Raw genomic sequence first — 26329 nt, 5'->3', positions numbered from 1 at the left:
TATAACGTTATATTTATGGACAAACCTAAACTACCTGCCAAAGACTGAATGTGCTAATTCATTCAGAATGTGTTGGGAGTCAGGAGCATTCACAATAATATCAGGGTTTCCAAATGTTTGCTAGAATAGTATTTAATTTATGTAAACATTTAAGGAAAAGTTAACACCAAAATAATATAATAAAAATGACTCTGTTTTACATGTTAACCAGTTGAAGTCCTCCCATTCCATCCTGGAGACTCTTGTCCAAACAGGGTTGTTTTGCTCGAGGCTCTTGAACGCTCACTAAAGGTACCCGGTGGGCGGAGCCACAGCACGGTCACTTCCGCAACAACTCAGATCGGAGAGGTTAAAAGCAGAAGAGCTTTCACTCTGCTCCATTTTTCTTGCTCTGAAATTTATGGGCAGATTGTCTCGTGTCATCCACCAGTAGACTACTTACAATCAAAAACAACCGTATCGAGCTGACACATGAAATAACAGCTCATAACAACATTTCAGGACAACTCAGGTGGCTTTTCTGATCATTTGAGAATTGTGAAGGTGAGCGATCTTCTCTTTGTAATGTCACTTAATATGATCGATGCCAAGTAGGCTGTAACTTCATGTTTACAATACTGCCTTTCTGTATAACTGTCTCATCTGCTCCATTAATCATTTCACCACTGTTACATCAGACTGATTGTAATTTTCTACCTGCTACCTTGTTGTTGGTTGGTTTAATACTCAGCTCCATCATTTTACTGATTCATATAATAAGAAAGTCTGTATGTCATGATAATAATAATAATGATAATAAATAATAATAATAATAATAATAATGATTAATATTATTATTAATAATAATAATGATAAATAATACCTGCCATTGTTGGTGGTTGTCAGGTAACTGACTCTTAGAACTGCGCATTTTCTTTAAAATAGACGATCTTCGATACCGGTTGTCCTCCGGCTTCATCTGTCAAATATAACTTAGCTCAGTTTGAAACGCGGTTTCTGCCGGTTAGCCTCCATTTTTATGCTGCCGTATAATTTTAATATGAGAAAAGAAAGAGTGTCGTAAATCATTTAATGTTCCCGGGGCCAGCCGGCTGGACACGGGATCATAAAAACGCATACGAATTTGAAACCTGACGCAACACAGCTCAGCGCAGGCTAACAGCTAGCTTCCACAGCTAGCTAATGATTTATAGCAATGTGTATTTAGACTGATGTTGCAGCCACACCGGACAATAACCTCCATGACTCTGACAGATCACAGTTTGACAGGTTTTTAGGAGGACTTCATCTTCATCAAGGCAGCGGACAGGACACCGGAAGTCTTTCCTTCAAAATAAAAGTAAGTGTCAATTATTTCTGCATTATGTGTATGAATGTTGGGATTTCCTGCAGTTTGAGATGTGGTTCTGGTTTTTATTGTAACTGTTATGTGGGCTGCCATGAAATCCAGTAAGGGTCTCTAATACATTAAATATTTTTTTTGGAATTTCTCATTCTTATGAGTATTTTTTACTTAAATGACTTTGGGTCCTGCTGTACAGTTTACTCAGTGCTACTCCAAAGAACAATTTTGAGGAACTTTATTGGGGTATTTCCTTTTTTCTGCTACTTTAAACTTCCTCTCAACTTCATTTATTTGATAGATATAGGCACTAGTTACTTTGCGGATTCAGGTTATTCTGTGTTTATAAGTTATGAATTATGCCCTGATAATCAACCAATCGCCTATTAATGATATGAAGAAGTAGGTGAAACATGTTTTCCAGAGGAGCTACTCACCATATTGTCTCTGGATGATGGTGACGATGACCAGGTTAGTCTTTCTCTCTCTGTCTGGGGTGTGTGCTGCCGTACCTTTTCAAATTCTAAATCATTAACCGTTGTTATGATCTACATGATGCAATTGTTGCAAGAAGTTGGCTGCCGTGTGTATAAAGTCAAGGACCTGGACCACGTAATGTGGTGAAGTCACTTTTGATGGCAATATTCCAGACTCCCATACAAGTTGTGTAATTTTAAGACATGCAAGTTGCATTAGGGAAAACCACACATAGTTTGTGAAACCATACAGTATATTCTTGCATATCCTTCTTGTGAATTCGGCATTGAATACAAAACATCAGGATCTTTCATTCTTTATTCTTTATTCAGCATTTTTTTTCTTGTTTTAAGTCCTAACCCTCTAAAGTCCGTCTTATCTCCCAGCAGCTGTCTCAACTCACTGATTTAGCCATTTACACCAAATTAATGAAAGTATTTCACATATTGACAGTAAACATTGAATTCTACAAATCCAGTAAACAGTAACCAATATACACTACTTCTTTGGAGAGAGAAGACGACGGGGAAAGTCACCAGATTCCCTTAAAAATGCGACATATTTAAGACTTGCTGTGCGAAGAGAAACTGCATGAACTTTGTGAAATGCTGAACACAACATATTCTTAACTGCTGGGGCCTGCTTGTTCATTCAGCAAATGTTATACATATATGTTATATATATATACTCAGAAGATAATTCAAACCCTGCCTGTTTTTAGTTGCTAGCTCTGATCATTACTCTGTTTAACTCTCCAGATAACAACATGGGCCTCACAGTAGCTGTGAGTTGCTCTGTGTCGTTCATCCTCCTGGACGTGTTGGTGACGACTGTCCTGTACGTACATGGATCACACTTGAGCTTATTCAAAGAGGAAACACTGAACTTTAACGTCCTCGAGTCAACGTTGGACCTCTGGTTGATGGCCCTGCTCAGAGCCTGCCTCCTGCTGGGAGCCACCATAGGGGTGTCATATAATAGAGAGGACGGTCCTCGGAGGGCAGCTAAATCCACCCCACTCACTGTCTTCATCTGTTTGATCGTCATCACCTACACCCTGGCCAAGCTGCTGATACTGATGGAGCCAGCTGAGGGAGCTCCGGTGCTGACCCAGCGGCCCTGGGTCCTGAGCTTGATATGTTGGACTTGTGCCTCCTCTGTGGGTGTCATGCTGTTTTGGAGGCTGCTGGGGATGCAGTCCAAAACAGCGAGCAATCGCAGAAGCAGTGAGCGAAGAGGGGGCTCTGAGGACACTGAGAAGCTCATGGAGGGAGCTGGTGAGGAGGAGCAGGAGGTGGAGAGCGAGAGGAGGAGGAAGATGAAGGAGGAGAAGGAGAAGGAGAAGACGAGCTCTGGGGCGACACTGGGACGTCTGCTGGCCTACTCCAGGAAGGACGGTGGGCTGCTGCTTGTAGCCGCCCTCGCCCTCCTCATCTCCGCTGTGTGTGAGTGTCCTCGAAAGAGACATATCAAGGATTGCAACACTCATGTGAAATAGGTCATCGGTGTCTTTCAAAGGCTGTTGATGGTTTATGACTGTCTGACTCACTCCAGATTACACAGATTGCTCTCATCAAGTGCAACAGTGTGTAAACTTTAGTGTCAAAATGAGGAAATACAGACACGCAAGGTTTTGTTTTCCTTATTTTAGAGTTAAAGAGTTAAAAAAGAAAGGCAATAAGAGATGAGAAGAGAGGAAGAGGGACCTTAATGAAGATGTAGTGCTTTTTATTTAGGATATATTACATATTAACACACATAATTAGCTATTAAACGACTCAAAACAGTGTTAATAACGACCCTTTGAACAAAGGCTATAAAATCTTTTTTATTACTGATTGACTAGTCTGCTGATTACTTTCTCAATTAAAGGTGCACTCTGTAGTTTTTGGGGAAGAAAGATCTTCATTTTCTTAAAAACTCATGACTGATTCAAGGACAAGAGCTCATTTATTCAACTGGAAAAGATATATATTTCTGAGTTTGTTTTATTACCTCATTAATATTGTAATTATTACAGTTTTGGGTTTAAGGCCTTTAAGTTCTGTGTCTTCTGTGTCTGTCTGTAACCTGCAGGTGAGGTCTTCATACCTTACTGGTACGGGAAGGCTATAGACAGCATTGTGGTCCAGCAGAGCATGGCGCATCTTGCTAAGCCGGTGCTCGCACTGTTCACACTGGCCTTAGTCAGGTGAGTAACTACAGGTGGCTTTCTGATGGTGATGTCAGCTGTGAATGGGTTGGATGTAATCTATGTCATCAGTGTGTTCCTGTGTGCACTTTCAAAATAAAATAACTGGCCTGAAAGAGACACTATGATAACAGAGACACAGGTATTTGTCTACATGAACGTTTTGCTAACCAGGACTTTTAACATACTTTAAAATCAAGAAGAGACAACACTCATTATATTATGATATACAGTATGGTCTCATATATGAAGAAATGAATAAATTACTAACCCTCTTGGACAGTACACAGAGATGGGAGGGTCCAGTCTGATGACTTCTAATAACAATAATGACAGAAATAATATAATATATTGCAAAGGATGTGCTGAACCAAAATAAAAAGCCACACTTAAATGCTTTGCGACTCCTCCATCCTCTCCTCAGCTCACTCGCAATGGGAGTACGTGGAGGAGTCTTCACCTTGACGATGGCCAGATTAAACCTTCGCCTCAGGAACTGTCTCTTCAGAACTCTGATGAAGCAGGAGATCGCCTTTTTTGATGAGAACCACACAGGTGATATAAAAACACCACACGTGCATCCTGACATGTATCGACAGAAGAGCTGTCCTAACACGCCTCCGTCACCCTGTAGGTGACATCCTATCACGTCTGTCAGCTGACACCACCCAGGTGAGCAACCTCATCTCCCAGAACGTCAACATCTTCCTGCGGAACGCCATCAAGGGCGCCGGCGACTTCATCGTCATGTGTGGGATGTCCTGGCGGCTCTCACTGGTGACCGTCATGGGATTCCCTTTCATCGCCCTCGTCTCTCAACTTTATGGAGAATACTACAAGGTACAGCAGCTCTGCGTCTGTGATGGTCATTTAATCTGCAGTTAAACAAAAGAAAATAAAAAAAATCTCATCTTTGTATTTTCTTTCTTCCAGAAATTAACCAAAGAGGTGCAAACAACACTAGCAGAGGCCAATAAAGTTGCAGAGGAAACAATTTCAGCCATGAGAACAGTACGAAGCTTTGCTAACGAGGTCGGGGAGGCGGACTCGTACTATGCCAAGCTTCTGGTCATGTACCGGCTCAACAAAAAAGAAGCGCTGGCATACGCCTGCTACATGTGGTCCAGTTCTGTGAGTCTCAAGCAGTTGCCCCATCAAATAAATATGTGAAGCTCTAGATGTGAGTGTTACAGTGTTTTTTGTGTGTGTGTTTCAGATATCAGAGCTCGCTCTACAAGTTGCTATCCTCTACTATGGCGGTCACCTCGTCGTAACAAACCAGATGAGCAGTGGTGACTTGATAGCTTTCTTCATATACATGCTTGAACTGGGAGAGAGTCTGGAGGTGTGTTATCAGTTTTATGATTGTTCATTCATCGTGTGACTATGAAAACACTCAGAGGACGCTCATCCCTGTATCTGATGCCACATGTGGTTCATCTACAGAACATAGCGTCAGTGTACACGGGCCTCATGCAGGGAGTCGGAGCTGCTGAGAAGGTTTTTGAGTACCTGGACAGGGAGACCAAACACCCAGCCGATGGCACGGAGGCTCCAGAAACCTGCACCGGTCTGGTTGAGTTCAAAGACGTCACATTTGCATACCCAATGCGCCCTGAGACTGATATTCTCAAGGTTTGTTCTGAGGAGATTGTGCTGACATTAAAGTACTGTGTATATGACTCTTAAAACACTATTCAGAGCTGATCAGTTTGGCTCCAGCTACCTTTGATACCAGACCGCTTTACTGCTTTTCATGAAATCCCTCCTTGATGATGTGTGTTTTGCAGGGAGTGTCGTTCACTCTGCCGCCCGGGAAGGTGACGGCACTCGTGGGACCTTCAGGCAGCGGAAAGAGCTCCTGTGTGAGTCTGCTGGAAAACTTCTATGTTCCTCAGCAAGGCCAGGTGCTGCTGGATGGAAAGCCGGTGCACAGCTTTAGGCACGACTACTTGCACTCCACGGTCAGTCTAACGTTAAGGAGGCTCTTCAGACCATGTGTATCACTGGGACAAATGGAAATTATGTCTTTTACACAAAGAAACACATAACTGGATGTATAACATTGGCTGAATTTACAAGAAGGCCAAAATTATTTGTGAATGTTTGAAACATTTCTTCTAATTTAACATCTCACTGGGCAACTTTTAGGGGAGTCTGCTGATATTGAGGTTTCTAGTTCAGTGGTGAAATCAGTTGAAATACAAACATGATACCACAGCCGTTGTGCCTGTTGGTGTGGCTCCTCCTTCTTGTTCTGCAGAGGATGTCAGTTTCGTAGGCGGTCCTTCATTGTGGTCCAGGTCACGTGTGCAAACACACTGCTAAAAGGATGTGGTCTTCTCTGAAAGTGGTCCGAGTGATCAGATCTTAAAATGTGTCAGGGGGCATTGTGGCGTTGTTCACACCTGCGTTCACGCCGGATCTCTCAGGATGGATGTTGACGCCAAGTGTCTCGGTGTGGTTTCATCCATTTCCTGTTTCGTTTCTGCAGGTTTCTCTGGTGGGCCAAGAGCCGGTGCTGTTTGCTCGGACAGTCAAGGAGAACATCACCTATGGCCTGACGGACATCCCAGTGGAGGATGTGATGCAGGCTGCCACCAAGGCTAATGCTCACGATTTTATCACCACCCTCCCTAAAGGCTATGAGACAAGTAATTACTAGATGTATTTAATATTATAAGGAAAATAAGGTCCCAGAAAAACTGTTTATAGCAGAAATGCTCCAGTGAGCTGACTGCCAACCGTGCATCATAAAGATGAAGTCAGGCTGTTGAGTCATCGCTGCTTATCATTCCCCAGGTGTTGGAGAGAAAGGCGCCCAGCTGTCAGGGGGACAGAAACAGAGGGTGGCCATCGCAAGAGCTCTGATCCGTAACCCTCGTGTCCTTATCCTGGACGAGGCGACCAGCGCCCTGGATACAGAGAGTGAGCACATGGTAAGTGAAAGGCGTCATGTACTTACACCGAAAAGAAATCTGATGTAAAGGAGGCGAACAAAGAAACCATGATAACCCACTAAAGCACACTGTTAATGAACTCTTACGTTTCTGTGTGTGTTGCTTCTTCTCTGTGTTTAATCTCTGCTGTATCCTCTGCAGGTCCAGGAGGCTCTGAACAACATCATGCAAGAGCACACGGTGTTGGTGATCGCCCACCGGCTCAGCACGGTGGAGAAGGCAGACAATATCATTGTAATCGACAAGGGACACGTGGCCGAGCAGGGGTCTCACAGTCAGCTGATGGCCGGTGGGGGGCTGTACTGTAAGCTGGTGCAGAGGCAGGTCCTAGGCATCGAGACAGGGGAGAAGGACCTCAGCCCGTCTGACAAACTCAACTGGAGGTCAGATGGTGGAAAGCAGCGGAGACGACAAAGCAGCAGCAGCAGCGCCAGTGGATCTGAGCACAACCTGCGCTACTGAGGAAGATCTGCAGTGAGTGGAAATGGACTGGAGGATGTTTCTGAGGGCTCGTAGATTTTTGGATATTTTGTGCAGCTGTTCAGTAGCCTGGAGTCTAATAATTTTCATGAAAACAGAAAAAAAGATTAGACAGACAGACTGCTTCAAACACTCCAAATAATGGTTTCTAATATCATGGTGAATTAAGTGGCATTATTCAGTTAAATATATGGAGCTGAATGTATCGAAACATATCGGAGGATGTTGTGTTTCTTTTTAAGAAAGCTCTGTAACGACTACAAAGAGAAGACACCTTTATCTGTTGCTCTGAAAACATTATACAGATTTATTCTGTTGTGAGAGTAAATCAATTAATGACACTAGAGATATATGATGTATAAATCACTGTAAATGAAAAACACATGTTTCCAAGATAGACTGCATGTTGGCCTTTATGGAAACAGACATGTTGGCTTAAAACCAAATGCTGCGTTTAATGTCTCCTTGTAAACCCCACTATCAGATATCAGTCGATGCACACTTGGACTGTGACACACTGGTTGTGTTTTCAAAGTCACTATTACTACCTGTGGTTTTGTCATTGCACAGTGAAATACAATAAAATATATTCTTTTAAACCAGATACAAAGTGTGTGTATGTGTGTATGTCTACAGCACACGGGGATGTGAATGTATTTATGAAGTTAGAGGTCAGGGGGGCATCTCAAAACAATTACAATATCATGGAAAAGTGTTTTAATTTTGACAGCTTACAGCTCATGAAAATCAAAAAAACTGTATCTCATAATATTAGAATATTACATAAGACCAAATAAATTTAAAAAAGGACTTTACTAGTTCTTACTAGTAACTACTAGTCCTGGAGGATTTGGCACCTGCTCACAGTGTCAAAACTACTAGTTCCTGGTTTACTGACCACAGTATTACTTTACTGCACTTGACTGGCCAGACAACCCACCCCACCTGAACCCCATAGAGAGTCAGATCAGGTGAGTTGTCACGAGGAAGCTGAGAGACTCCAGACCCACAATACAGACGAGCTGAAGGCCATTAATATAGAAACCTGGGCTTCCATGCCACGCTGCATTGATGCGGTAATTCGTGCAAAAGGAGCCCCGACCAAGTATTGAGTGCATAAATTAACATACTTTCCATAAGGTCGATATCTCTGTATTATAATTTCTTTCTTTTTTTAAATTGGTCTTATGTAATATTGGCATATTTCACTTTATGTGTAATTAATCTGGAATATACAGTTTCACTTTTTGAATTCAGTTACAGGAAGAAAAAAAAAAGAATGCATCAATTTTGGTGTATTTTTTTTTAGCTGCACTTATATGTGAAAAAATAAAAATGATGTTATGTATGTTTTTATACGGTTATGAATCTACTGACAGAGATAATACGAGATGCATCTAGTGCTTTACATTGATTACTGCCAGAGGGGTTAGAGAGTGGTTGATGTGTGTTTGTTTTTATTCTGGTAGTAAAGTGATTTAAATGTACTTAATCGAAAAGTCTAATTCAAAGCTTTAATGCATTTCAATGTTTTTTGTTTTTTTTTCCGGCGATGGCAGAATTTCCGACGGCCCGTGAAGGCGGCTGCGGGCCTGGTGTCTCCTCTGACTACTTCCTGTAAGAGAAGCTCAGTCAGCTGTCACAATCTGGACGGCGAGAGGAGAGAGCACAGGCGAGGAGAAACACACGACCACAGCTGAAAAAATGTCTAGTTTTTCCAACAAGTTCAGCGCCTACACGATGACTCAGCTCAACGAAATTCTGGAGGACGACGAGAAACTCACAAAAATGGTCCAGGAGATGGACGAGGTATGTTGTAAAGCTGTTTCTCTTTTGTAGTCCCAAGCTAGCTACTGACTCCTTTTTCTCGGTCACTGTGTGTGTGTGTGTGTGTGTGTGTGTGTGTTTTTCTTCCTCTCACTCCCTTTGTTGTGCTTCCCTGTCGTTCACTACGGTACAGTTACCGAATCGGTTCCGTCCAGTCCAGCTGCGGATTTAACCGTCAGTAAGTGTTGTCAGCCGAAGTTTAACGTTGTGGAAGCTAACACGGGTTACAAATCGTTAACCTTGGGGGGCGAAGCATTGTCTCAAGTTTGAGCACACTGGGATTCCCAGTTTTGCGAAATTGTCGCTCCATAAGACTGTTTTACAGCAAACAGCAGAAGCTCGACTACAGTCAAAACAATACATTTTTAATGGCCACTCCAATGCTGAGTCATTTTTTGACAAGAAAATGTACATTTTAAGCCCAGCCTGGTTCAGACGCTCTCTTTCAGACAGGACGTAATGCCAAACTCCACTCACAAATCTGCCGATTTAAGGCTGGTGTTTCTGCCGGCACAGGTGAGCCCGGTAGCGAGGAAAACAGAACTTAAGCAGGCTATTAATTATTAACCAGCTCATATTACACCCAGAACTATAAGTAGTGTTTACAACATGATAATAATGATAATGAAGTGGTTGTTCGCGTCAGTTGCTGCATTAAAGATTAGAGCAAACATGCCGAATTCAGCAGATTATTTTATTTATTCAGAACAATTCTAAAACGAGGTTACATGAAGTGTGTATGAAATGCAGTTGGTAAAGAAGCTTAAATTGACACTTTTCACCATGGGATTCTCAGTGGAGAGGCGTAGCGATGACGTATGTGTGTAGGCTAACCCGGAAGTTAGCATCATGCTGTTTCAATGGGAGTTTTGAATCGGATTTTGGATAATTACTGAAAATAATCTCTGTGGCAAACACAAGTTTATATGAAAATTACAGGTTTTGCTCATCAAGATAATCTTTATAGATGAACACCACTTTTGTGGTTATCTAAGCATTAAATCACTAGGAAGTAAAATGTTAGGCTATAAACAGGCTACATCACGGTCTCATGACTTAAACCTCACCACTGCCAAGATTATGACTTAACCACGACTACACATGTTTTCTATTAACTGATCAATGTACAAGTTGTAAAGATAAATTATTAATAAAAGTGTCCACGGCAACCACCATTTTTAACATTTTATAATTCAGTTGTGGGACATGTAATGCTAAATATCTTAAGCCGGTATTTCAGACATTTAACTGAAAACAAAAAAAACTATTAAACTTTGAGATGAGGAAACAGGAAATGCAACAATGCAAACTGATATACAGGTTTGAGGACTATAAACTACACCACTCTATACAAGCAGCTGGCTCGTGGCAGGAGTCCATGGCCTTGCCTCTGTGGCACAGTGAGTCAGTAAATTTCCAATAAATGGTTACCTGCTTTTCACTCTATCATAAATGTGTCCTTGCGATGATCAGCAGCTGATAAACCTAATTTGTTTTCCATACACAGAGTGATAACAAAGCCCTGGTCCCTGGAAAGGTTTTACCGCAGACAGACATTTTGTGTATTTAGACAGAGATTGAACAGATTAAACAGATTTCATACAGGATTAATGCTTCTGATTATTTCCCATGCTACTGCGCCTTCCAGCGAGGTCCTTTCCAGGGTCGGCTTTAATCTACTTTAATCCCACTGTACTCGTACGCTTTGTTTTCTGTCTTTAACTGTGAAGGTGCAAACTTTTAAGGAAGCAGCTTCTCTCTCCCCGTTCAGCTCGGACCTGATCACTAATTAAAAACATAAAACACACATGTTCAGGACGCAGGAATGTTTCTTGTGTGTCGTCATGGTGCTGTGGCTTTCTCTCAGGCAGCCTCATTCTGTGAACACAAGTACCGTAAGATCTCATTGCCTGAAATCTAATGAAAGCCTGTCTTCTCAGAACAACGTGAGCAAGCTGCTGCATTAAGCTTCTGTATCTCGTCTGAAGTGCGTCAGATCCATTTACCTCGCAAAACAAGAAGAATACTGTACACTTTGTCTATTCTTAGCTCTTTTGGATGAATGTTGTGCAGTGAGCTGGCCTTTTGTGTTGTCAGCTCTGTTTCTGATCCACACCCTGTTTGATTGTCTCCATGGTTTCATTTTTCCCTCTTCCAATAGCTAACAGAGAGGGAGGGACTTGTTTACTGCAATGACACTGCAGTTGTTGACTTTAGTCGGTCATAAGATTATGGGAAACGTTGGCGGAAGAGGACAAGTCAAGTAAAGACATGCCCGAACCGAAAGGTGGAACTGTCTGGGAAATTCTGTCTTTAAAACACACTGGATGGGAACAAAGGAGTGGGTGTCATATGGCGTTGAGTGAAACCTGAGAGTGCTGAGAAGTATACAGCTGTAGCATATAGACACAAACCCTCACCTGTGATGTACACACATGTTTCGCTGGAGGTTATAATCTCCTAGTTTTTCAGAACACCCAGTGAAGGCAGCACATGCGTCGCCCTTTGAATAATGCAAATAGCGCTGTCTCGAATTTGTTTAGTTGGATTACTTCCTGTTTTTCCACTAGAAAAGCATCATACCTGTATGTATTGTGTGTCACAGGTTTATTGTTACACACTACATTTAACGTAAATGTCACAGTATCTTATTTGTGGCTTGTTATTTGAGGGAAGTGAAGGCTGAAAAACACATTTTTCTCAGCAGTATTTTGAGCGTCCACTGGGCTGGAGCCATTATGAGCTTGATTCTGGAGGTGACCCAGTTTTTATAATGTGCCCACATTATGTTTCAGCTCGTTTAAGCTTCCTGTTGTACGTTACATTTTGGAATTGAGTTAAGATTAAGGTGAGCTCTGTCTCTCGCCTCTGGCTCCTTATCTATTTGAGTCCTTTCTCTAAATCCAGGAGTGGCTTTTCCAGGGCACGCATGCTGTAGCTCAAGTTTATTGTAACAGAGCAGATATTATTTTAAGGTTTTGGTGTCTTGTCTTTGGGTGGATTGTAATAATGACATGCTTTTCTAATAATATAATTTGAATTTTTCCATGAATCACATATAAGATATAATCAACTTCGTAAAAATAATGATATACCTTTTATTCATGTAGCACTTTTTAAAAACAGAGTTTACAAGTGAAAGCAGGAAACTATGAAGACAAACACAAGGAAACTTTATTTAAGGTGAAGTTAAAACAAGAAGGCAGAACAGAAAATGTAAACACACAACAAGTCAATATTAGTCATTATAAGTACAAGGAATAAAAGTGATTAAAAAAACTAAATAAATGGATGATGATGAACAATTGGAAGATGACATCACATCAGTGGAATTAGGAACAGATAAAAAGATAAATAGGTTAAAAGAGGTAAATGACGTTAAGAGAAAAGGAAAGAAGACATCACAAGGGAGGAATTAAAAACAGACAATAGTCTGAGAGCAGTAAAAGGTATAACATTCAGTTCAAAAAGTGGGCTTTAAGAAGTGATTTAACAGAAGTTACTAATTTACAAGATAATTTTGCAAGTCAAGATGATGCACTTTGTCATGAAGACGATAAAATACCATCTAGTTTCAGCTGCAGAAATGAAAAAGAAAGGTTAGGGAGTTCTCTGAGCTAATACACAGAACCGGCTCTGCAAGGTTTTGTTTGTTTTGATTATTGGTTTTGGTGAGTGAAGTAACTCTCAGGTGTCTCATCTTTCTAATTACATGTTGTCATATTTTTATATTCCATACCTGCCGACGCTCCCGATTTAAGAGGTGGTTTCCCTGTTTTTAATGCCTTCTCACGCTCATGATCAGTTATTTCTCCCGCTAATCTTCTTATTTTTATAGTTATAAGAAGCAAAAATTAGTGTTTTTCATCTTCTGTGTGTTATCGTACCTGGGAATCGAACCCAGGCGCAGAGGTGAGCCCTCTACTTCTTCCAAATTTCAGTCCACTTAGTGCAAGACCTTCCTGTTTCATGACATTTGCCTCCTGTCTCACTCGCTTATTCTCGTGACTCCACTCTGATGACTCTGTTCTGCATCAGTATAGACTTCCTCTTCTTCATTTTTAAAGGTCTCTCTCACACACACACTCTCACAGTGTTGCAGGGAGACTGCACCTCTCTTATTAATTATAGCCTAACCGATACTGTTAATTAAAAGAGAGTCTGATTACAGCTGATGGTTATTCATTTTTAATAGAAACAATCTGATAGATTGATGAACCAAGATACTAACCAAGCTGGACATGTTTCAGCATTAAAATCCACTCGGTGGACAAACAATTATGTAATGATGACACAGTTTCTCAACTGTAGATCTAATTAGATGTATTTTGGTGTTTCTGTACTGTAATTTTTTGTCTTGATACTAATCTGCAGACTGTTAAACCGCCGTGTTAACCACATTACTCATATAGCGACTCTCTGTTTCGGTTTTTATTTTTTTGTGAACGGTGTACTCGTCGTTCTGTATCTAATTGTGGGTTACTACACCAGCTCTTCAAAATTCAGGTCTGTGGTCCGTCCAGACGAGCTTGACCTACATTTCCTGTGATTATTTCGGCCTGTATGGAGCGAGCGGAGCATCGGGGAGTATTTCCCCCAGCAAACAATTATTGTGTTTGGTTTGACTGAGCAAGCCTGCAGTTGTGGATGCTATTTAAAGGTTTGCTTCTTTAGTGAGCCGCGATAAACGAGCAGAGCGGCTCTCGTCAAAAGGGCCGCCGGTCACCTCAGGATGTGACGGTGCAAAGTGCAGTCGGTAATAGAGAGATTCAGCTGCTTCTCCTGCTTTAAATGTTGTTTTCCCGTTCAGTCCGACCACCTAACGAGGCTTCAGTGCCTCCGTCACTTTTAGAAGCTTTTCCATAATCACGGCCTACGTTATGGTGTATTTATAGAGTTTTCCTACATGTCCTGGTTGGTTGTGATGTGTGAAATGAGTCATTTGAAAAGCAGCAGGAGACCCTTTTTTATTCAGTCCTCCACTATATCGTGCTGTTCTTCCCACCTGTCTTCATGATGTCAGTTCAGACCTACATTAAAGGGGCACTCTGTCAATTTTTACCTACCTAACTTACTTACCAGCCAGGAGCTAATGATGTCATCAGGATTATTTCAGCTTGAGCTCGGAACTTCAGATTTTTAGAGAAGCCTACTGTAGAAACTGGAGGGTCAAAGTGCATCTCCGCCTCCGCTGCATTTTCAGTCCCCCGACTTTATGGAGCCTGCCAGTGCCATCTATCAAGACTGACACACCAGCGTGTTGACGTAACAGTGTGGTTGATCACAGACATTGACTTGTTTAAGGAAAAGCACAGGTGTAATGCTGCGCTCCAACAGTGCCCGCAGAATGGTCGAGCCAAAAACAGTAAAATAATACAAATTGCGAGTGATTGAGGTTTTTTTATACTGCAGCCGTTTACTAGCGATCTGTTGGTACTCCTGTATTTCTTTGCACCAAGTTGAAGATATGTAGCTGTCAGAAAGGTACGGTGCCTCAAACTTGGAATTAAATCTTGGAGGATGACGTGAACGTTTCATCCAAATCTAGATCTGGATGCTTGTAATTCCGCCCTTGATAATATGACATGAATGCAGCATGAAAAAAAAAAATAAGAATAACAACCATGATGTCTCCTCTCTCTTCAGGAGTCCCAGTAAGCTGTCACAGCGGCTGTGCACATCATGAATATAAATTTCTACACAGAGCGCTTTGTTTTCTGTTTATTAAATATTCTGAATCTCAAAAACATTCCCAGGATAATTTATAATTCATTAAATCCCATGAAGTTTACATATTTTACATAACAGGTTTTTTAAAGCCACATTTCAAGGATCATTACAATCAGCTTATATATCGATATCAGACATTTTAACTTCCTAATACTGCCACCAGCCCAGAATATGGCGCTCGACAGGGGTCTATGTTGATTGCCAAATGTTTTATGAATGTCTGAGTGTGCACTCCACCTGACAGCCGTGAGACAAAATGAAAATACTGTGTCCAAAACACAAAGTTACTGCTCACTATTAATAGTCGACTACAGAGTGAATGATAGCTGGAACAGTGAATGAGTGAATGAGGGCATGATGACCTAAGGGGAAACAATGAGTGAGTCAGGTAAGCAATAGCACGCACGGGTACTAGCACACCTGAATGGAATGCAGCCATAATTAATGTTATTAGATACGACTGTGGCTATCCAGCTGTGACACGTCAACATGTCCGTCCCGAAAGGCTCTATTGTTCAGTGACAGTCGCTTTTACAGCTTTTTTTTTTTTTTCAGGATATCAGATGAACAAAACCAACTAACTCTTTACCTCGTTATGATTTAAACTGCGAGAGACTTCTTAATAATAACACACATCACACTTCTGAAAAGAGATGAGAGGTGGCCGTTCTGTTGGTGCTGATTTTCAACATGATTTGTCTTTCGAAAGGTTTGTGGGAGTCGTGTGAAAACTGGTTAAGTGCGATGATTCATAGTTAATATTCACTACAGTGAGGTTTTCTTTCTTTTTATCTTCTATGACAAGCTATATTAATTATAGAGAATGACTCCCCCCCCCCCCCACACGGCTAAATTTGAGTCCGTTATATAAGACAAAAGTCCTGACTGTCAAGAAGAGTTGTGCATTGATGGACGTGCAGATGTGATGCCGCAAAACACATTATTGACATGTTTTATTTTCTCCCTTTGTAGATGCAGGATGTCCAGCAGAGCAAGGAGATGACGCTGGTGAACAACCGGACCCTGGCGGAGCAGAACCTCGCCCTGCAGCCGCAGCTGGAGCACAAGAAGGAGCAGCTCACCAAACGCTACAGCAGTCTCCAGGAGAGCTTCGAGTCCTATCAGATGCGCAAGTCCAGCCTAGGTACAGCAGGAGTGCAGCTATTGATTAGATTGTCTCAGTGTCTTGAATTTTTAATGACATCCAGCCCTTTTACGAAATTTGAATACTCTCTTGAAGTAATGGAGAAGCAATACATTAACACACGCCTGCAGCAGAGGCTTCAAACTGAACGCACAGCACAGTAATGACAGCGCACGTTAATAATTGCAACCTGTTTGTTTTTCACGTTCGATTGTGGTCTCTGCAGGGTTTTAATATAGTAGCACGTTGTGATTGATACCAGTTTGCCATAAAACATCAGCCCAGACTTTATTACAATAGTCAAGATTGTAATTTATATTTGTAACAACAGCGGCGGTACAAACTGGAATCATCAGGAGACTAAGCGAAGTGTTCAAGCAGGAACGTTGTATTCTTGCATCTTAACCTTTTATCCACGAGGACGACCTGAAACTTTTAATCCCTCAGACCTGCTGAATGACCCGTTCAGCTAAGGTTTTTATGATTTGCCATTTATAAAGACCTGCAGCCCAACAATTATTTCTGCTAATAGTTAAAAATAGCCATCACGGTTTTAGAGAACCCAAGTTTTTGATTATCGATAAATGTCTAAAGTGATTTTTCATGAGAGAATCGTGGCGCCTCGTTTTTAAGTGTGAGCGTTTTGCTGTTTTTATCATGACTGAAGGGAAATTGATAATGTAATGGAGATGAGAGAAAGAGAGATGAGAGGGAGACGTGGGCAAAGTTCTGACATTTGGGCTGGGCTGAGTCACCCATCAGAGAACAATAGCATCACGCCTGCCACATACTCTCAACCAAAGACCGTTTGTAACCACTGAGCAGCCGCACACATGAGATTAACGACTCACTCACTCATAGATCGCTGCAGAAAGACAGCTAGCTGAATCACCGACTGCAAAAAAGAGGGAACTTGCTTCTAACGTGACAGTGAGCCACGTCACACGACTCCTTAAAAATCCTTAATAATTGTATTTTGACTCAATGTAGTGACATTTTTCAGTTATTTTTCCAGTTATTATGATAGAAACAAAAGTCTGCTTCAGGGACAGATCAGGGCTCGTAACACGTCTTTTACAGTGAAGTGTTTCTGCAGCAGTGACTGATCGTGTCAGCTCTGTATTAAAACGTCCAGTATAGAAACAGTGCTAAGAGCGAAGGTTTAGATGGTTGCTTGTTATCTAACTCAAGTTTAAGAGCTGATACATTGGTCAGCTGATTTTATTGACTGATACTGATTGTCGGTGTCAGCTCCGGGTCTCCAGTATCAGTCGGGCTCTCCTTTCAGACGTCATCATTAGAAACACAGGTGTTGTGTAATGTCTTCCTCCCACAGCAGTTTGGTTTTTTAAAAATTCATTTTAGACGCGCACAAGCTGAAGAGACCTGTTTCTCCAGTTCTCATGTTTCCCATCAGAGGCTGTCACATCCTTTTTTTTTTTTCTTTTTTTTTTTTACCAGAAGCTGTGTGGTCATGTTGCTGCAGGACTCACTGTTATTGAACTCTATTCAGGTTTAGCAAGTTCCAGCTCTGATTACATCTCCGCTGCGGGATCTTATTGAGACTAAAAGAGGACCGTCATATCCCACACCGACACACACCTTCACAGTACTTCCCAGTGTGTGGAAGAAGACGGGAGTGACGCTACTTGTGACCTTGTTGACGCAGGCGTTGCCTAGCAGCTCTCTCAAAATAGCATGCCAGCCATTCACTACTCTGCTCCGCTGATAAAAGTTTGACTTTGCAAGCCTCACAGAGGAAGAAGACGGACTGTTGAAGCCCGGAGCTGTCATGTGTACAGTCCACACAGAGTCTGTCACAGTCCGTGTCATTGCTGCTATTTACAGGACGATGGCCACCTGCTAAATATGTTTTGTAATGTGTGCTTTTTTTCTGGTTTGTGTTTTGTTTAATGTTCAAGTCTGAATTCCAAGCCTTCTGTCTCTCGGACAGGAGTCGGCACGCGGATGCAGCTCTGCAGGTCTGTTGGTTTTGTCGGCGAGCGATGGCTTTTGTCAAATGTAGGTTACCCGGTGTCCCCCTGCCCCCCCTCCGCTTTCCCTGCACCAGCCGCCCTAGTTGTGGATTTGCTGCACAGCAGCTGGGGAAGGACAGCGATGCTCGTAGCTGAGAGGAGCATTTGACCCAGATGAAAGATCCCACGTACAGTAGCTTGCTGTGTTGTCATTTGTGGACAGTGTCACCCCCCAGCACCGCCTCCCTGACTGAAAATGTCTCTGCAATAAGCCTTCACTGTCCATCGGGCTCTGGAGGGCCAAGGGCAGCCGCCCATACAACACCAGCGGCAGCCTACAGTGGACCATTGTGTTGCCAGTCATGCTGGTGTAAAACAGCAACAGAGTGTGGGAGGGACTGGTGGACGATGGGACTGACAGGCAGGGAAGTTGTGAGGGTGGGAGAAAAAGAAACTGAGCGAGAGCGAGAGAGAGAAAGGCAGTGAGGCAGACCAGAACTCCCCCCTTCTGATTCACAGCAGAGGGTCGATGTGGATTCATCTGCTAAATGGCTGTCTCATGATCTCCAGGCCCAGACTGTCTGTTGGGCACTCGGCAGGCTCGCCGCACAGCCAGAGAATCACAGCTTTGTGTGGAGAGGCTGCTGATGTGCCTGAGAGTCCGCCTTGTTATGGGTGAGAGGGCGACACAGAAAGGAATGGGAGTTCACCCCGGACACAAAGCGCCGTGTCAAGAATGAAGCGTCTGTCCGTGAACGGTTTTTTAAACTGCCAGCACAAAAATCTGGCAAACCGACATGAGGTTTTGAGATCGAGTGCCAAAGATTCTGAGAAGTTTTTTTGATAATTGGTAGATTTAACAGAAACTTAAGTCCGGCCAAGTTCTCTGTCCTTCACAGTTCAGTGGTTAAACTTCTCTTTATGTGACAGGAATCACTGATGCTTCACCACACGTTTCCGTCCGCTGTGATTGGTGATTTTGTTTTGTTATGTTTGAGTCCAGCGATCCAGTTTGACGAGCTTGTTAACAAGTAGGTTACAACATTCAGACATGCAATCAAACTGCCAACTGTTGGATAATCATCAGATATAAATGATTTAAAACTGGAAAATGAAAAGCAGACTTAACTAACAACTGAGAGAAAACTTTATTATTCCCCTCGTGGGGATAATAAAGTTAACTTGAAGCGACGGCGTCCATCAGTCACCATCACTCATTTACCACATCCATAGAACAAGTTAGAAATGTTTAAGTGACAGTGGATCGGGGTCGGACAAAAGAAAGTTGAGGGCATGACAACGACAAGAGGTTGATGGATGAACTCAACAATGCTCATTGTGTATGGAAAACTTCTGACACACCTCAGTAATCAGCTGTTCTCAGAGGAGAGTTGTTTGTACTCCTTTTCAACAGGTCAAAAACCCCACTTACACCTGCTGAGATCAGGCTTTTGTGTGCAATGGGAATGTGTACACTCGGCATTTACTCCAGGGTCGATTGACTCTGCAGTAGACGTGTGTTTTTACCACCTCGGCTCAGCTTTGATCTTTACGTAAGACCCGAGCAGAGCAGAGTGATGATGCGTTCTCAACATCTGCCGGTGGCACGGAAATCAGGAAGGAATCTCCGGTGCAGTTTATTGTTTTCTCTTCTGTTACAACTATTTCTGGCGCATTCGTGGCGTGAAATGTGACGTCAGGGACATAAAACATATCACTTCAGATAAAAGTCACAGACGGGCCTGCGGGAAGTGGTGATGGGGAATAGATGATGTGTATTAGAGTGAAATCTTTAGTGGTTCTTTTCTGTTTCAATTGTGTTGTATCTATCTATTTTGCTCAACTTTCTGAGTTAGAACGACGGTGTGAATCCAGCTCACTGTTCAATTAATGTTGGAAAAACAAAGGAAATGACTTCAAGCCAAACTGTGGAGAAGATTTATGCTTTAACTGTCACAACTGTAGCAACCATTAAAGTCTGTTAAAATGAAATAAGGAAATTCTTCAGGCAGAAGATCAACAGAACCTCCTTGAATCCATAAAAATGGAAGTTTGAGTGCAGGAATATTGTTAAAAAAAACCTGGGCTGACCTCAGTGTCCTGTGCATAAATTAATCTGTCAAGATCTTTGTTCGCTTGCTATCATGCATAGAAGGAAGCCTTGAATAGAATAACATATCAGGTTAGGCCAGAGTCTCTCCTGTAATTAGAGTTTGGTGAGTTGACAATGCTCGAGTGGAGATCAGTAACGTGCGATGTGTTCCTGGTGCTGCTCTGTGTCTGCGATCGCAGCTCCCGTTGGTGTTGACTTTCAGTCCTGCCTAGGAACACAAACAAAACAGGCTAAGTCCTTAGAGACACTAAGTCAGTTTCAGTTGACTCAGTTGGGCTTTGCAAGTTCACAGCAAACAGAGCGGTGTTATGGCTGTTTGGATGTGCCAGTCACGAGCCTGTGATTGGCACAATTCACATATCCTGCAGCAGCTTTGTGTGATAGGCTCATTAAAACCTGTTATTATTACTCACACGTTCAGTGGAAGAACTGAGGGGATATTGGTTTTTTTTTTTTTTCCTGCTCTGTGGTTAATTTAGGCATGGATCACACTTAATCCACAATGCATCTGTGTTGCTTCTGAGCGCTGCGGAAAACGCTGCACCAGAGTCTTGTGACTCAAACGGGTTGAAAAGCGTTGTAAAAAAAAAAAAAGGGAGGTGATGGATTGTAGTATTGTAGTTGTACAAATGTTGTAGCTCTGGTTCACAGGTATGTTACGAAAGTGATCAAATAACACAAAAGTCAGGGCAGTGACACATGGTTACTACCATATAAGATGAAGTCTGTAGTCTCAGGCTTTAGCTCACTATATTTACTTGTATAGTGGATGGTAAGGGCCTGTTTGCTTATACCGCACATGAAATGCAAAATAATAACGTGTGCTCTTCATCTCTCGTTTCGTTGCAGACAGCAAGTCAGGAAACACCTCCCTGGATATTTTGCTGGCCCTGCTGCAGGCGGAGGGAGCCAAAATAGAAGAGGAGACAGAGGTAAGCATTATATTGCTCCCTCCGTGGATGACTTCATGTGTCCCGCATTTTCACCAGGCAGTAATTCATATACCTGCTTTTCCAGTCATTGATGTCCTCTCCTACATGGGCGTCATTGTTTAAACCCAAGAGTCTTGTTGGAGAGCGTGTGGGCCGCAGAATCGCTGACAAACGTAGAGGTCGCGATTTTGTAACCTGGGACAGAATACAAACATATTTATGTTTCATCGGTTGTGTTTTCTGCTTGAGAATCAGTCTGGAAACACAATTAATTATAGGTCCTAAACACTTATCCTTTAAGGCTGAGCTGCACCAACACCAGGATTAATTTAATCTAAGATTAGCTCTAATTGGGGTTGATTAAAACCAGGTTTAAAATGAGTAAAAATTTGAGTGAATTTCATGTGATTAAAAAGAGCTTTTTTAAAGTTTTCCATTAGACAGTATCTGTAAAGTCCACATGGCCTCAGATACATCTCAGCTAAACTCTGCATATGTGTATCTATGTAAATTAGCCTGTACACGCACGAGCGAACCGTTGGATGTAGATGAGGTGACATTTATCATTGTTCTTTGCATAAAGGTCAACGGACATGTTTGGTTAATGGTTAATTTCTCATATGAGAGAGCTCCCACGCACACATTTACATCTTCCTCCACAGGTGCTTTGGTAAATAAAGTCCTGGACCTTTAACTGAGTAAATGGTTGATTGAAGAAATAATCATGAGATGATCTTTACAAGATGTGAAATCCCACAGCAGAAGGTACGTCACTATTCTCCCTCTAAAACTCAGATCTCTTCCATTCTGCCAACAGAACATGGCCGATTCGTTCCTGGATGGCGACATGACCCTGGATTCCTTCATCGATTCCTACCAGAGCAACAGGAAGCTGGCTCACCTGAGAAGAGTGAAGATCGAGAAGCTGCAGGAGATGGTGCTGCAGGGTCAGCGGCTGCCGCAGGCGTCCGTCCCTACCTCACGATCCCAGGATGTGTCGGTGGCAGCCAGACCCTCACCCTCCTCCTTCCTCAACGAGGCCACTAACGGCTCCTCCCCTGTAGCCCAGCCAAGGCGGAAACCCCCACCTCCTCCATCCCAGCCGGCCCCAATTCTAAATCCATCTCCGACCGCTGCCCCCCAGCCTCCTGTCTTCTACTCAGCATCTCCGTACCCACCGATTCCTCCCAGAACGGGCCAGCCCTTCCCCAACGTCTCCTCCGGCTACCCGAGCCACTTTCTATCCCAGTACCCCCCTGCTCTGCCCCAGCGGCCCGCACCTCGCATGGCCCCGCAGCCCGGCTTCATCATGCAGTAAACAACAGCAGTTTCCACTCAGAGGACGCAGTTTGTGTGTCACGGACCTTTCACTACTGGAGCTCCTGTGAGAACAATTTTTTCTATGTCGTCGACCTTCTTGGAATACGACCAATCACAACGCAAGAAGGCGGGACCCCGCAATGGCTGGTCTGGTCACGTTCAGCTGAGGCAGACCTCCAATAATCTCTGTGGATTCTCGTTCACATCTCACTCCCATCAACACTCCTAATGTAAAAAGAAAAAAAGAAAAAGATGACGTGACGAGATCGACTTCGAGTCTCGCGAGTCCCGTCAGTGGATGGGCCCGGTGCCGGCTGTAGTGTCAGTTCTGTGGGTCACTGAGCCGGGACTCTTCATTTATCAGCACTTTCTGTCTCCTGGTAGTACCTTCGACTCTGCGTGCCCATTAGTTTTCAGTCTCTCACCTCCATTCAGACATTTTCCTCAAGCTTTTACAGAATAATGAAGAAAAAAAAAGGGTTTGATTTAATCATTTCCATCTGCAGCATACTAATTCACTGGTAATGTATATGCAAATAAAACGAGACCCTAATTACTGTGCAGTTTTGATTAAAATATAATTTTCCCAGAATATATTCAGGCGAAACTGCATCTATGCTGTGGATTTTTTTTTTTTTTTAATCGGAAATTTCACAAGGTACATAGAACGATTTGAACTTCAGCCTCTTTTTTTTATGATATCAAACTAATGGGAGTTATGTTAATAATAGCCAGGATAGACTGATTAATGTGTAAAAGGAAGGGCTGTGATTGGTGTATCTCTGCTTCAGCTCGAGGGTTTGTCTCGAGACCTGCCTGGTCCAAGACGGCTGACCGTCGTACTTGATCCGTTTCAGGGGCAGAAGTCAAAAGAGAGTTGAAGAAGAGGACGAGTGGCTGAGCTGTTGTAACAAATGCCGAGGCCTGCGGAGCCTTGCCTGAAATGAAGGATTTGTGTATAGCCATACAGTACACTCCTGGTGTGTGTTGTTTTCTGTGGGTTCCTGTTGTAATTTACACTCCTCTTTTGATGATGTCCGTTGTCTTCAACACCCTCAGTTTGGACTGGAGTTGATGCCAACAGTTCTTTGGATCTCATACATGTGATCCTTGTTCAGTTTCCCGTCACACTGAACACCAAAGACTTCCCACATCACTCTGCGTTCAAACCTTTTCCTTTTTATTCTGTGTGAAACATGTAGTGGAGTTAATCGACCATTGTTCCCCCGACATATCTCTGTTTGTGATGTTGTTGTGCTGAAAAACAAGCCACATTTCTCCAAGGGGAAACTGGCAAGATCAACCTGGCTTTGGGAGGAAAATTTTCTCTGGTGCGATAGAAAAATTAACTTTTTGTTTTCCTCCCGGCTGCTGTCGCTGTGCACTGTTGAAGAGCCACGAGTGCCTACACTTGAAGTGACGTTGATCACGTCCTGCTGACTTACTCCCATGTTTCTCTTTGCTCAGCTGTAGAGGCAAGAATCCCCCCTCCACCCACCCACCCACCCTCCTTTTCAGCCCTTAAAAGAAAATAAAATGGCCAAACATTTGTTTTTCTCCTCCTCCTGCTGCTGCTGATTTCATGTTCCACCTCTAAAGTAGAAAGAGGCAGCGTCTGACTGTGCATCTGTCAGGCTTTGCTTCCTCACTTAAAGAAGCTGCAGGCCAGAAGAGATCGATACTGAACATGTGCCAGAGAGACGAGAGACGCCCTCCGGCTGTGTGCCGATTGGTGCTTGTCCTTCTCTTCCATTCCTCCTCCTTTTTTGTATCGAGGGGTTTGCCTGGGGTGAATTCTAGAGATTTGTGCATGTGGTTTTTGTCTTTGTTTTTTTTCTAATTGGTGACATAACAGGGCTCTGAAAATGTTTTGTGTCATATCTGGGTGATGATAGTTCACCTCCACGGCGAAGAAGTGAACCACTGACTGGACAAACGCGTATTTGTCTTGTCAGCAGGCAAAACTTACAAAAATAGCCGAAGCTGAAGCATCAACGTCTCGATGAACCAGCATTTCTAACAACTAACAATGGATAATTCTTTTGTGCATGGCCTTTTCCTCTTTAATACTTTTTATGTTTTGTTTTTTTTTTGTTTTTTTTTAGCTGTCGAGCTGCTTTTTATGTTCGAACTGATCCTCTGTATCCATTGTTTTATATGTGACTGGTGACATTTTCAGTGTAATGTTGTAGGTATTTACTTATAATGAATGTTTAAGTGGAATTTAATGCTATTTTCAAGTTCAATAAATCTCCAATTTTTTTAATATCTGTTTTCATCCGGTTGCTTTATTATTACAACACACTTGAACACATCTGACATCTGTCTACTGTTGGCTCACAACAACAAGCTGCAGTGTTTTTTTGAAAATGAAGCAAGACAGCCACCTAGTGTTCCTGTGACGGTAGTGAATAACATTTTTTCAACAACACTGGTGACTTCAAAATCCAGTTTAATCATGATGTGAAAAGGTTGATCAGCATAATTTCCTGAGAAGAAATCACGTTTTTCTCTGCGTTATTATATCCAATATTAGCGAAAAGAAATAACAGGTACATTTCCTGTTTGGTGCAAAAACTGCCACAGTTATGGCGATGTCAAGTATCATCGTCATTATCTTCTGCGAGGCTTTTAAAAACTTTTAAAAACTCCAGTCGCTCTCTGGGTTTAGTTTGTTTAAAAGGACATTACATAGTTTTGGAGAATTTGGATATTTACAATATTAATGAGGTAATAATACAAACTCAGAGATATTCATGTTTGTCCATAACTGGATAAACAAGCTGTTTTCAGAGGAAAATAAGGTTTGGAGCTACAAAGGTGGCAGGGTCCGCCACATGTAAACAAAGTGAAACAGCCCGAGATTGTGTTGTCGTTTAAAGGAGCACTCTGTAGTTTTAGGGAAGAATTTTAATCAGAATCAACTGTTTGATTTTTTTTTTTCTTCTGCCTTTGCTTTCATGACTGAATAAACAAACTGACCTTAATGGACAACACATGTGGCGGACCCTGCCACCTTTCTTTTCCAAAACTACATGGTGCCCCTTTAAGGACAGTTTGTTTATTCAGTTTATTCAGTCATGCAAACAAAGAGAGTTTGTTTGTTTAGTTTGTTTGGACATAATACAGTCAGACAACAGTTTCTATAAGCATTTAGAAGAAACTCGCATTTTCATGGAAAATGGCAAAATTTGTCCTGTTTTGCAAAAAAGGTTTTACGCTCACTTGAGGTGTTTTTTTTTTTTTTTGCAAATCAGTGTTAATGTGCAAAGTGATTGATGGAAACAGATTTGCAGAATAAACTCTGACGTATTGAACATTTACCTCACATGACTGACTGATCAGCTGTTTTCACTGTCTGTGAAAAACATATCTGTAAGCAGCAGGCATGTGTGGACCGATGAGGTGACCAAACAATTCTTTGAATGCCTCATCCACAAAAGAAACATAGCAGACATTTTAGATCGCTTATCAGAAGTAATTCCTGAAGACCTTTCTGCATTCTGTCTCCTGCTTTGTTTACCTCTAGCCTCTGTTTACTTCTGTAGCCACGTAGCCAACATCAAGTCATCCTCTGATGAAATTACATGTCACGTAGCCTAGTTCATTCGCTCAGAACAGTTCCAGATTCACATTTTTAATTCTTTTGATTTTTTTGTGGACTTTCAAAAGTTTGCTTAAAGTAAGTGTTAATGAGACCATCTGCAAAAAGACTGCTATTTTTATATAGGTATTATTAATGCCTGTGCTCGGGTCCAATCACATATCAAATCAAGTATAAAATGGATTACCTCATCGCGATCCAACTGAAAGTTCATCGTAATCACTTAAAAATTC

The 26329-nt window shown here is 42.3% G+C and overlaps 2 protein-coding genes across 5 annotated transcripts; both read left to right on the top strand.

Annotated features, from left to right (window-relative positions):
- Positions 1-72: 72 nt before the first annotated feature.
- abcb9 (ATP-binding cassette, sub-family B (MDR/TAP), member 9) lies at positions 73-8060 on the top strand. 4 transcript variants are annotated; one of them, XM_037098813.1, is made up of 14 exons: positions 73-543; positions 1270-1339; positions 1743-1813; positions 2578-3264; positions 3896-4010; positions 4435-4565; positions 4645-4850; positions 4944-5141; positions 5227-5355; positions 5457-5645; positions 5801-5974; positions 6505-6664; positions 6813-6949; positions 7112-8060. In XM_037098813.1, exons 4-14 carry the CDS (start codon positions 2586-2588, stop codon positions 7430-7432), a joined length of 2439 nt encoding a protein of 812 aa, XP_036954708.1. In that variant the 5' UTR covers positions 73-543; positions 1270-1339; positions 1743-1813; positions 2578-2585; the 3' UTR covers positions 7433-8060. The 4 variants fall into 4 exon arrangements, with proteins under 4 accessions (XP_036954708.1, XP_036954707.1, XP_036954706.1 ...); XM_037098812.1 differs by lacking the exon at positions 1743-1813; XM_037098811.1 differs by lacking the exon at positions 1743-1813 and having other exon boundaries at positions 1255-1339.
- Positions 8061-9067: 1007 nt separating this feature from the next.
- vps37ba (VPS37B subunit of ESCRT-I a) lies at positions 9068-24760 on the top strand. The gene is made up of 4 exons (XM_037098702.1): positions 9068-9259; positions 15980-16151; positions 21090-21172; positions 21990-24760. The coding sequence occupies exons 1-4, from the start codon at positions 9155-9157 to the stop codon at positions 22488-22490; spliced, it is 861 nt and encodes a 286-aa protein (XP_036954597.1). The 5' UTR covers positions 9068-9154; the 3' UTR covers positions 22491-24760.
- Positions 24761-26329: the final 1569 nt, after the last annotated feature.

The sequence above is a fragment of the Acanthopagrus latus genome, chromosome 5, assembly GCF_904848185.1.
Source record: "Acanthopagrus latus isolate v.2019 chromosome 5, fAcaLat1.1, whole genome shotgun sequence".
Lineage (NCBI taxonomy): Eukaryota > Metazoa > Chordata > Actinopteri > Spariformes > Sparidae > Acanthopagrus > Acanthopagrus latus.
This window is presented reverse-complemented; position numbering and strand designations above follow the sequence as displayed.